The sequence below is a fragment of the Sciurus carolinensis genome, chromosome 10 (genome assembly GCF_902686445.1).
Source record: "Sciurus carolinensis chromosome 10, mSciCar1.2, whole genome shotgun sequence".
Lineage (NCBI taxonomy): Eukaryota > Metazoa > Chordata > Mammalia > Rodentia > Sciuridae > Sciurus > Sciurus carolinensis.
Genome location: NC_062222.1, coordinates 60,596,099 through 60,608,525, shown reverse-complemented (window position 1 = coordinate 60,608,525; position 12,427 = coordinate 60,596,099). Strand labels below are relative to the sequence as shown.

At 38.1% G+C, this 12,427-nt stretch overlaps 1 protein-coding gene across 10 annotated transcripts in view; it reads left to right on the top strand.

Moving 5' to 3' along the window:
* Bmpr1b (bone morphogenetic protein receptor type 1B) overlaps positions 1-11,300 on the top strand; it is a 399,910-nt gene extending 388,610 nt beyond the window's left edge. For all 10 annotated transcript variants that reach the window (XM_047566822.1, XM_047566821.1, XM_047566824.1 and 7 more), the window contains 3 exons: positions 5,428-5,603; positions 9,136-9,266; positions 10,820-11,300. In XM_047566822.1, coding sequence (XP_047422778.1) covers positions 5,428-5,603; positions 9,136-9,266; positions 10,820-10,945 — 433 coding nt within the window. In that variant the 3' untranslated portion in view covers positions 10,946-11,300. The remainder of the gene's footprint in view (positions 1-5,427; positions 5,604-9,135; positions 9,267-10,819) is intronic.
* Positions 11,301-12,427: the final 1,127 nt, after the last annotated feature.

The following is a 12,427-nucleotide window of genomic DNA, read 5'->3' as shown; positions in this document are numbered from 1 at the left end:
CTTTTAATTCCCCATGCTTACTACTGCCTTGCCTTTGTTACACAGTTCCTGGCTTGAAATGACTTTGCTTCTCCACGTACCTTAATTTCAGAGGTGCCTCTCAACTACTTTATTCATCCCCCTCCTAGAAATAATGACGTTATCTTCTGTATTCCTGTAGTAATTTCCTGGCCCTTGTTTGCCTGGTATTATAATTATTTTGGTACATGCCTCATCTTTCCCAGTAGTCATTGGGCATCTTGAGAGCAGGATCCATACCAAAATTTATTAATGTTTTTCTCATTTAATGTGACATAGCAAGTTACCAATTATTGTAAGCATCTCTGTTTTGTTTTAAATCAATAAATGTAGGCAATAGCAAAGTAACTGAGACCTAATCTTCTTCATAGACCTCAAAACAAACAAAGTATTTATTATGTTTCTGAAACTTAGTTCTGTTTAATGTAAGGGGAATAAACTGAATGGTCTCCCAAATTTTATGCAGACCCTGATGTAGGAAGTGGAGGGGACCACTTTAAGGAATAAATCAGAGATTTATTTGGCATTTATTGGCTAGTTCATCAAGGGAGGAAAGAGATGTGGCATTGGCTCAGGTGTTGCACACATTCATGTAGCTGAAGATTAGCTGGAGGCTATTCACATTTCTGGACCTCAGTTTCTTCTTCCATTAATTGGAGGTTACGTTTGATAATTTCAGAGTTCCTGTTCATATTATTTCTTAGGTCTCGAAATTTGCACCTCCAGTTTGTAACCTAACTATATGTCCCTTTTGTTTCTTACTGGTTTTTTTCTTCTTTCATATTTTGTGTGTGTGCACATGCACAGATATTTAGGGCATTTTATTGTAAGTGGAGTCATAGCTAATGTAGTGCTAAATTTTCAGGCCTCATATGTGAACTTCCTGTGAGAACTTTATCTTTATCCCAGTGTCTCCATTAGGGTAAGTGTCCTCTTAGGCCTTTCAGTCATTTCTGGAGGTTCCCAGGAAAGTGGAGAGTTCAGAGAGAGCTGATGGTGCCTTAAGAGATTTCCTGCTCCTATAAGTGTTTTGCCCTGTATTCATTTCTTCGTGCACTCTTTTGGAAATGATCTAAGTGCTGATGCATCTCCTGCTCAACTGAGACTTAATTCAGGTGATGCCCTGACAGACATCACCATTACCTCGGATCTCTCCTGGGAAGAGAAAACAATGAGACGTGAAGGAATTTACACAGTTTTTAATGTTTTACTCTGGAGAATCAAGCAACCCCTCTGGTGCTTCCATGTCAGAATAAAATATTTTCTTAGGAGGAAAATAAATCCTGACTCAGGCCCTCTCAGGTATTAAATTTTAAATAGAAAATCTACAGTGAGAGTAGGCTGTCACACAGATATCTCCCAGCTGATGATTGTCAAGGTGACCAAGCGTAAAGAGATGGGTGGCCCAGCCCAGCAGGTACTGAATTTCCCGAGTCCTTCTGATATCATTATTTTCTGCACTGCTTTGGTTTCTGTACTTACTAGGTTGTTTTTTTTTTTTTTTTTTTTAAAGTGACATGGCTAAATGACTCAGAGATGTCACAGAATTAAACTCATTAGTGGCAGCCTCAGCACTCCTCTCCAGGTTTCCGCAGCCAGAGAGTTTTTAGTTCCGAAGTTCTATTTCTAAGAAATCCTGATTTCCCAGGAGTTCATCATAGCAGCATTGAACCTGATGAAAAGTGCTACAGAAAAGTCTCCTCATTGGTGAGCTTCCGACTGGACAGAGTTTAAGTGAGCAAATCAGTCCCACAACCATTGACAGGGTGCTTCAGGAAACGGGAAGGGAAGCGCACAGCCCTGCTGTAAGCTCCAGAAGCTTTCGCACTTTGGGGGCGGGTATTTCTAGGAAGTCACAAACAATGTCCTCCTTCACCAGTCTTTTCACCGACCCTTGTTAAACATGTTCTTCTAAAGTTTTAGATTATTAAAGGTAAACAGTGCTTGCTTTTCCTGTCTTTCTCTATGACCTTTTCATCTTCCCTGTTCCCCTTCCCCTCCCACTCCTTGGAGCTGAGCACTCTGCTCCTCTGCTGGCCTCTGTTGTCCCATGGGCTCTGCTTAAGACCTTCAGGAAGCTCTTTCTTCAGTGTGTGATGCTGTGGGCCCGTGCTGTGTGCTGAACTGAGCAGTGGCGTCTTCCTTTACATCACACTTCTAACCTGGACGTTTAATGAGACTCATTCAATCCAAAATAAAACTCAGGCTTTGTACTTTTAAAGTTCCCTTTATTCCCTGTCATCAAACTAAAAACCTTTTGTCTGCTCTTTGCCCAGGGCCTGGTGACTGAGCATGTAAGATAGGTGCTATTCTGAGTCTTGTGGGTGCTCACGTTTTGTTCTCCTGCCTGCCTAGGGTCCTGAGTGGACACTGCTCTGTAGCCCCAGACTTCCCTCTGGCCACAACACCAGCACCTGCGGTGTACATGCACCTGGCAGCCCTGGTGCTGTGCTGGGGGCAGTCACCAGGTACAGGCATGAGTGTACTGCTGGTGCCATCCCCGTCCCTCTGTCATTCCCTTCTGTCCACCCAGAAGTCGCCAGTTCCTGTTGGTCTTTCGGGCTTAAGGATTTCTAATGTGACTACAGATGTGTGAAGCTACTAGGTGCGTAGAACTATTTTGTGGATTTGTAGTTATTTTCTCTGCCTCCACCCCTCTTCTGTGATAAACTTCTTTTCTTGCCAACCTTGTTCCTTCATGAGAAAGGAAGCTAGAGCAAGCTGAAGGCACCCTGGCCTTCTCTCTTCTTTCCCATGGGCCTTTTCTTCTGTCACACCATACCCTCTTTTTAAATGTACTACCCAAGGTGACTCTGCTTTCTTTTTGTCTTCCTTTAATTCTCAATGCCCCAGTGTTGAATCAATTTAATTTCTATTTCTAGTCATGAACATTAATACAAGCTCAAATTTTCTCTGCCATTGTTTGAGAATATGTAAAGTGATGCTGCTGAAAAACCTAAGAAATGCAGTTTAATTACTTTCAAGCATGAAAACATGCCTGAGGGAAGAAGGGCAGAGCTATAAGTCTTAGAGACTCTGATACTTCGTAATATCAGACATGAATTATTTAAAATGAGCATGTTTGTTTAAATGTAGTGCTAAAGGCATTTACCATCAGGTCAGTAGTAATTCTTTACAAAATTAATTTGCTCTGTGAAATTCTGTTTATTTTCCTGGATATTGATAATCTCTCATTTCATGGCCTTTGTATGGCCTTTCTTTTTAAATTATCCATAGCAAAAATGGCTATAAACAGGCCTTTTCCTTCTTTCATTTAAAGTATATTATTTTCCTACACGTGCAAAGGACAATGAGTGGAGATGGACTGGGGCATCTTTAGGGAAATGCCCAATAACGATGGCAGGTATTTGGGACTTGAAGGCATTTATAATCTTAAATTGGAAATGGATACTTATTCAAATACTACCAGGGAAGATGTTTGTTTAGATACTTCTAGGGATAGGATATTATCAAAATTCTATTTGGGAAAACACCAGATGTGGTAGAGGAAGAGGAGGAGGAATGGCAGTACTGAGGTTTCGTGGCTAGTGGAAGGAACTGGCTTTTTGCATTTGACCAGAGTTCTTAATTCTATGCTTTTGCAGTGTTTGAGGGAAAAAGAATCGAGAGATTGCTACATATAGTCTCACCATCACACATCCTAATTCTTTCCCTAGGTCGTAGTTACCTTTCAGTTCTCCAGTAGATGTCTCAATATCACACTTTCCAGTGCTGCTTCCTGACTTCCCAAATCCAAACAAACATGGAGGAGCTCCGAGTTAGAAGGGAATGTACTTGCCAAGATCTTTATCCACTGTGGTCAGAATATATCTTTGACCTTTGTAAATGCCTGCTTTAAAACTATTCTTAGACTGCTTCACAGGACATGTTCTGGTTTATATTTAAGTCCTTAACCATTCTTTTTTCATTTGCAAACCCCTATGTTTATTTTCTCTGCCTCGAACCCAGGATTCCTTGCCTAGGGCCCCCACTGTCTTCTTCTAATGATTAAAAATGATAAATTATAATACATTCAGGAAACATATTAATGAAATACCTGCTGTGTCCTCACATGAGAGGTGTGGGCAGATAGAGCAGGAGAGAAATCGTGTGGTAACAGAGGGGTGTGTAGAGTTTTTGCAGCATCTTTTCCAGCTAGCATTTTCCAAGTTTGTCATTAACTCTCTTCTTGGCACACTTTCCTCCCTTATTTACTATTTAGATACATAGCAACATTTTTCTTTAATATTATGTGGTAAATACTGAATATTCATGTTTTTATTAGTTCTTTTTAGTGATCCATGACAGTAGAAGCCATTTTGACATGATTATAAAACCATGGAATGTATCTTGTTCTAATTTAGTCCCCAGCCTCCTCTCCGTCCCCTCCCCTCGCTCCCCTCCCTCTACTGATCTGAAAATTAATGTTTTAATGTCTTTTCCTAGTCTTAGGAAAGAACCCAGGACACTAAGACCTGCTTGTAGATGGGAAAGAACACCTGCTGTTTAACAAATTTATATTTTAACTTTCATTGTATGAAGATAGGCTCTTTGTTACTCCTAGAAAACCATAAGGAATATGATGAGTACATTGATGACATGTCTTTTGGAAGAGTTTTTATTTTGAAATAGATTTTATCTAGAAGTGAATTTTAGAAGGTTTCTAAAAGAAAACTTTCTAGTTATGTTTTAGTGACTGCGAACCATTTGAGAGCTACAGAGGGACATCTGCCCATAGCTTACATGTTCCCAAATGATGCTGCATGCTTTACGTTTTAGTAGATAATGAAGCAATAAGATCAAACCTAAGTGGTGTTGTTTTCCCAAAACCTGCTAGTGTTTTGTTAAGTTTGGTATTGATCATCTACAACATCAAACATCCTCACAACACCTGGCTTAAGAAAATACTGTCTGAGACTGGGAATGTAGCTCAGTGGGAGAGGGCTTGCCTAGCATGCACAGCCCTGAGTTCAAACCCTAGTACCACACACACACATACACATACACACACACACTCACACACACACACAATGCTGTCTTAAACACACCAGGTGGATATGTGCACATACCAATTGTAAAAGCAAAACTATTAAAAAAATAAAGGGAAGGTATTTTTAAAGACATTTATTAGATATTTAGCAAGGGGTAGGGTTTAAATTTGACCTAGTGGTAATGCAGTTTTTTATGTTGCAGTTTTGTGCTGGTTTAGTCTCATCTGCACTGGGTTTTTACCTGTGAATATTTGTTATAACTTCTGGCAAGAATTATTTTTTGAGGAAATGTTTTTATTCCCTGAAGGTTTTTTCTTTTCCCACCATCCACTAAAGCCCTTATTTAAAACCATCACTTCCAACTATCATTTGCTGGTCCTCTTTGCTATTGAGAATGCTCTGCTTACTCTTTCCTTAGTGATACAAATGAAGTTGACATACCACCCAACACTCGCGTTGGCACCAAGCGCTACATGCCTCCAGAGGTGTTGGATGAGAGCTTGAATAGAAACCACTTCCAGTCTTACATCATGGCTGACATGTACAGTTTTGGACTCATCCTTTGGGAAGTCGCTCGGAGATGTGTTTCAGGAGGTAAGAAACAGTGATGTCTTCGAAAAGTTGCTATCGGAGTTACTACAGATCCTTGCTGATCAGAAATCAAAGTTATATTGTCTACAGAATCAGGTTTTCTTTTATTTCCCCTTTATTTCTGTCTATATATCACAATCCTTGTAGAGAATGATATTTGACAGTAATCTTTGCCTCTTTCCCTCCATCTGCTGCTGAGGAGTAGACACTCCGTTAGCTTCTTCTGTCTTCTCAAAGACCATCTTCTGCTTCTTTGTGTATTGTCTCATTTTTATTTTGGGCTTTTCCTCCAGCAGTTGTTCCATCATGACATCCCCTTTTCTTACCCCTTCCAGCCTTTTCTCATCTACCTGTCGGCCCCATCCCAATTCCCTGTGCTTCCTCTGCAGAGGTGACTGAGGAGACATAAACCCCGGGTGGGACACCTTAACTTCTGTATTTCTTTACTTTCTATAAAACTTCCTCCTAAAGTAATATTCAAACATTGGTTTTTAGCAAAAGGAAATTAAAGCATCAAAATATTATTATTGTTCATGATAATATTTTTCCAAGCATAGGGATTCCCTAAAGGACCAATTATAATCAACAAGATATCCTTAAATATTCAAAAGTATTATTACCTGTGCTGATTTGATTACTGCTACCTTATCAGTCTCCTAGTAGATTCTAATTCCTTTCAGGTAATGGACTAAATGTTATCCTCTTCTGGATCAAGTACAAAATGTACACTGTACATTACTCTACACATAGTTGTAAAAGCTTGATGTTGCTGTGGTTCCTCTAAGTGCCCAGTTTAAATGCTTCATGAAATCATGAACTTGCTCCAAGTTGTAAAAGTACATATAACTACTACAGGGAATTGTTCTGGTACCTGCTCTTTATTATCTGGGACATCTTGGGAAAGTTACTAAAATTTCTTTGATTCAGTGTTCTATTAATAATGAGGCAGATTATTATATATACCTCAGTTGCGATGCTTCAGTGAATGTAAATAGCACTGAATACATGTTAGCAAAATGTATTATTAACTTTCATTTTGGTTGGTGGAGCCATAATATATGCAGATTTACATTTAAATATAAACAAGAAACAGTTAGTGGACAAGCATTCATATATATAGATGTAGAAAGATCACCTTCAATAATACAGTGCCTTCTAATCACCTTGGGAATTCTGAGCCTCTTATAAGCAATTTGAAATAGAACACATCCCTTTGAAATGAGAAAATTCTTTGGTCCAAAGTTAAGTTAATACCACAAATTTACTCTAACCAGCTATTGACTAAATCTCCTGTTGTAAGTATGAAGAAGAAAAGAAGTATCCCAAACATAATAGATTAATTGCTTTTGTCTGAATTTCATGCTGTGTAAGGAAGAGAGGAATTTATTTTTGAATAATCTGCTTACTCTGAACTAGAATAGTTTTATAGAAGTCAACGGTATAGTAGAGTACAAGATTACTTTTCTACTTCTGCTTTCCTGAATATCCAAAGCAAATAGATGTACAAACTAGAAGCCTAGGTTTGAAAAGCTCTGTGTCAAATAGAGAAGAAATGATTCCCTAGCTTAGAAACAAACTAGTTTTGTGTACACAGCGGGACTTAATTGCTTTGCTAGGGTTGTCCTTGCAAGTGGAGGTTTGAGAAATATCCCTGCAGGAGACTGACTTGTTTCTCAGAGGACAGAGTCCCTTCCCTGCCTCAGGCCAACTGTATGGCCTTGGGCAAGTTTTTTAAGCCCTAGGAGTCAAGTTTTCTCTTTGTGTATAGTAATGCTTTCTCATAAAAGGGTTGATGAAAGTTTAATCAGATAAATTACATAGTATACCTACCTGCATGCTTGGTATATAGTGGACTCTCAGAAAAGGAGTTTTTTTTCTTTCCCAGAGAGGCAAAGCACTGTAATTTCTGTTCTCTAACATTTTGTTTTATGAAGATATTGGAAGACTGTGGAAGACTGGGGAATTTGTCTTTCTAGTTCAGGAAATTAGGGATGAAGGAGACATAACCAGATGTAGGCCTTTCAAACTTCAGAAGAGAGGGAGGGAGGGAGGGAGGGAGAGAGAAAAAAAATGAATGTTTAATTAATTGGCAACTTACATGGAAAATTTTGATAACTTTGTTACATGATAGAGAGAAAAGAGTAAGGTATATATGGTTCAAAGGCAGAATTTGATAAGTTTATAATTTTGTATGGTTGGCTCTGCCAGTGTCTATTGTAGCTTATGTTCCTACCTCACCGTCCATCCATCAATTTATCCAAGCAATGGCACCACCATTAGACACTGAGGGAAATGTAAGATGAATTAAATAGATCTGGTCTTGCCCTGGAGATGTTTCCAGGACCATTGTCTTCAGAGTCATAAAGGGAGGAAAAATTGAAAAGAAGCCGATATCCTATGTGTCTGGCCTTGTGCTTTTATAATCTTACATGCTGAGATAATAAGGAAACATAGTGGAAGAAATAGAAACACAGGTCATACATGCAACTATGCTTCGTTGTCACAGCAGGGGCCACAAATGATGAACAAATGATGACTTGGAATGGTCTGAGAAAACTTTCAAACATCCTGGTCCTTTATGATTTTGTGTGGGTTTGAGATTACAAGAAATAGCATAACACACCCCCCAGGTTTTGCCACCGTAAACCTCCAATGGATTTTCTGATATGGTGTAAAATCTGCCATCTTGATGGTTTCATCTTTGTCAGGTGAAAAGCAGTAGCATTTCTATAAAAGATGATTTAGGATAGGGAGCAAGGGTGCTCTGGAAAGTTTTCGCAAGAGAATTTTTTCATCCTCTTGAGAACCGGGGCTGCTTAACATTATTGTGAGGAGTTCATCAGATAAAGTTAAAAGAAAAGTACAAATAACCTTTTCTAAAGAACAGAAGGAAAAAACGTAGAAATTTCTTATTAGGAAATATGAAATAGAGTTTATACAGAAAAAATTAAAGAGAAAATAAAAATCAGACAATCTTTGAACCTAAAAAGCTTTGATTAAGATTTTCAGCATATATAACTTTCCATATATTTAATGTGCAAAAAAAAAAAAAACTTCGTGATTAAGCAGAAAAAATATAAGTCTGACATTTTGTTCAATTGGGAAAAAAACCAAACTTATGATATTCCTAATTTCATACTATAGTAACAGAAACAGTCACATCTTATGTAGTATGAATTCAAGATGTGTCTTTCAAATTTGCATTGAGATTTAATATAAATGTCTTAAGAATTTGGTCTTTATAGAATTGGAAATAAATTTTGATATGCTTGTTTTACTTAGCATTTGGAAATTAGGAAAAAAAAAGGGCTTGAAGACCTATGAAAGTATTTTCTTTTGGGTTTTCTGTTCCTTTTTTTGTTAAGTTAGATTGAGAACCATTTGGGGAAGGTTTTTCTATTCAAGATTTACTTTGTTATTTGTTGGTCTAAACTTGTGTTTAATATTGATAGTCATTTTCTTTTGAGAACAGTTTGTCTGTTAGAGTGTTTTTCCCCCACTTAAAAGAAAATAATAGTACTGAACACTTTTTCAGGTATAGTGGAAGAATACCAGCTTCCCTATCATGACCTGGTGCCCACTGACCCCTCTTACGAGGACATGAGAGAGATTGTGTGCATCAAGAAGTCACGACCCTCATTCCCCAATCGCTGGAGCAGTGATGAGGTAAGGCCTGAGGTGACCGTTCGTTCCATGGTCTTCTTAATGGACTTTTCCTCTTTTGCTATAATTCCAAGTATTCATTACTGACATTCTTCTTTGTTTTGATGATGATGATCATGCTGCCTCATTATAATAATTTATATGGAGCTATGTGTAGCATGCTAAATCATCTGTTCATTTTTTCAAATTTTATTTTGCCATTTCCAGAATGTATTGGGTGGTTCAACATTGAGCCTACAAAATAGATAACACTATATATTTTTTTGAAGTCTTGATATTTGCCTAAAGGCTATTATTTGTTTTTATGTATATGCTTAAAGCATCATGATTTTTCTTCATAACAAACCCAGAAACAGCTTTCTGCCATTTGAATGAGAAAAAAAGGCAGGTGTCTGAAGAACTGAGTTTTCTGTACATGAAGTGGTACAAGTTCACCTAGTTGAGCTGCCTGACCATGTGTCTTTGTTAATATGGATGATGAGATATGATTTGAGCAAATCCATGTTCAGTTTGGCTCCAAGAGCTTACTGGTGAAACCCAGATATTTCTGGACAGGAGCTGCCAGGAAGGACAAAGTGAGCTGGGCAGGACTTGCCTTTCTGACTCTGTCTCCTCTATGCCTCATGCCTCCTTCACCACTGTGCCTTCAACTAATCCAAGCCCTAGTGTTCTCTGGCTGACTGGAACATTGGGATGAATTTGAAACACACCCAAAGAAAGAAAAGATCCTCTTGTACAATGAATCAAAATGCAGACTGTAAAAAATTAATAATTGATTAAAAAAATTGAACCAAACCCAGTGCAATCAAACAGAGTACTATTTATAAACTAATTGTTCAGTGTAAAATTCTTTAAAAAAATCTTTGGTTTATTGGTTTTGTGTGTAGTTACTGCAATGCTAAAGAATATAAATGTTTTCCAATGAACTGTGCAGAAAGCATTTCGAGATGCTGGAGTTACATTATTTCAAAGGTAGTTATGGGTGTCAGGGTTATTGGAAATACCTTCACTGAGGATTTCTGATGAAGTGAAATTGTACTTTTCAATAAGAAGACCCATGATTGATGTATCGCCAGAGAACACCGGAAAAAGTTTTAGTGATGCTATGCACAGGTCATTAATCTTGTTAAGTGGTACAGTGCGACGCTAATATTGGAGCAGACAGCTGTGGTTTAGGAATAACCAAGTTCATTTGAATATTCTGGAATTAGATAAAATATTTAAACTTATCAAGTGTTTTAAAGAATCTGGGAGTGTGGAATAGAATACAGAATCCCTTGGTATTTTTCTATTTGCTTAATATTCAGAACTTCTTCAAAGACACTTTTCTGCCATCAGCAAAAACACGTGCTTGCTCCTATTTCAAGAAAGACCTGAAAATCTGTTTAAGTGGTTATCATTTTGCATGTGAATAATTCTAATGAAATTTTGTTACTATGTAATTTTAAGGGAACCAGACTTCATGAACCCCAAACTGAAAGCCAAATATCAAGTGCCAGCCTTGCAGATAATACATTTCTCAAACATTGCTCCAGTATTCCTCTTCTTTTTCACAGTGTCTAAGGCAGATGGGGAAACTTATGACAGAGTGCTGGGCTCACAATCCTGCATCAAGACTGACAGCCCTGCGTGTTAAGAAGACACTTGCCAAAATGTCAGAGTCTCAGGACATTAAGCTCTGATATGAGGGTAAAGGAAGCATCTCCACTGAAGGCCAATCGATACTCGTCTGCTATGGGCAGAGCAAAAGGTGTTAAGGAAGCATCTGCAGTCCAAGCCTCGAATGTTGTCCTGCTTCCTGGTGGGTTCAGACCCCACCTCTCAGGAAGCACCCTGGACATAGACAAGAGAAGTTCCCAGAACCACAGATTCCTCTGTGTCTGTTTGTAGGAGGGAGAAACCGCTTGGGTAACTTATTCAAGATATGATGCATGTTGCTTTCTAAGAAAGCCCTGTATGTTGGGATTGCCATTTTTTAAAAAGATGCTTTAATTTTGCCAAAATAAAACAAATATTGTAGATGTTTTAAGGTTTATACTATTATAGTTTAATGATAACAAAAGTTCTTCCCAGAAACTGTGTTGGAAGGTAAATTAAAATATATGTTTTTCCATTGGTAAAATGTTATTGCACTCAACAATCAAAAGACAGTCTGTGAAATTGGAGAACATAGAAAGGAACTCATCTTAAGATGACCCCCAGCCTGGCCTTCTCATACCACTTTGGCCAACCCTGCACTTGGGGCTGCTGCAGCAATGTGAATGCATGGGGGCACAAGTTCTACCTGTCTGGGAACACGTTTTGGGAATTCCTGCAGGTGGCCTTTTGCAGCTTCAGACAACATGGAACAAATGAAGGTTTCATGTGACTGTAATAGAAGTAAGTGTTGACGGGTGTTCTTCAGAACCACTTCTGTGTCTGATTGTGTTCTTTCATGGTGAAATCCCTTCCTTTTCATTGAACACAAGCAAAGCTTTTTCTCATGTGCAGAGAATTGACCTGTGCATGCTTTTGATCTCTCAAATAGGAAGATCAATATTTAAGTAAAATTGCCATGAATGTGGTAAAGACAAGGTACTCTAAAATAATTTGCTCTTGTGTTGTAAGAAGAACATGTCAGCAAGGTAGGGGAGGACGCTGAGGGTGCAGATGACTTGTTTCTCATACGTGCAAAGGAGCCTATCTCAGAAGCACAAGGAAAGAAGTATGCACACCTTATTTTGTATGGTTATTTTTGTTATTTTTCTTTTTCATCTGAATTAAGGGATAGAGTTGGGAGGCATCTGTCTGGTTAATTTCATTACATTTTAATTTAAAAACAGATGAATATAACCTTCAGATAGAATAGCAGAAGAGAGTTAGTGGAGACCACAAGATATTATAGCTGCTGTGACTTATTATGCTAGATTAGATATGGATCTAGCATGGGCATCTTAAATGATCATTTCACATTTTAGGAGCGCTGGCTTCACTTTATTCTTGTGATGTTCAGTTCACTGTTTAATTTATTTTTTTTTCTGCTCTGTAGCACTTGTGCAAAACATCTCTCCACTTACACCATTCTACAGGATTTTAAATTTTGAGCAATAGGAATAAAATCATTGACAGTGCCAATATTCCTTAGTAATAGAATCTAATAGTTTAAAATTGTGCATACTCTTCTG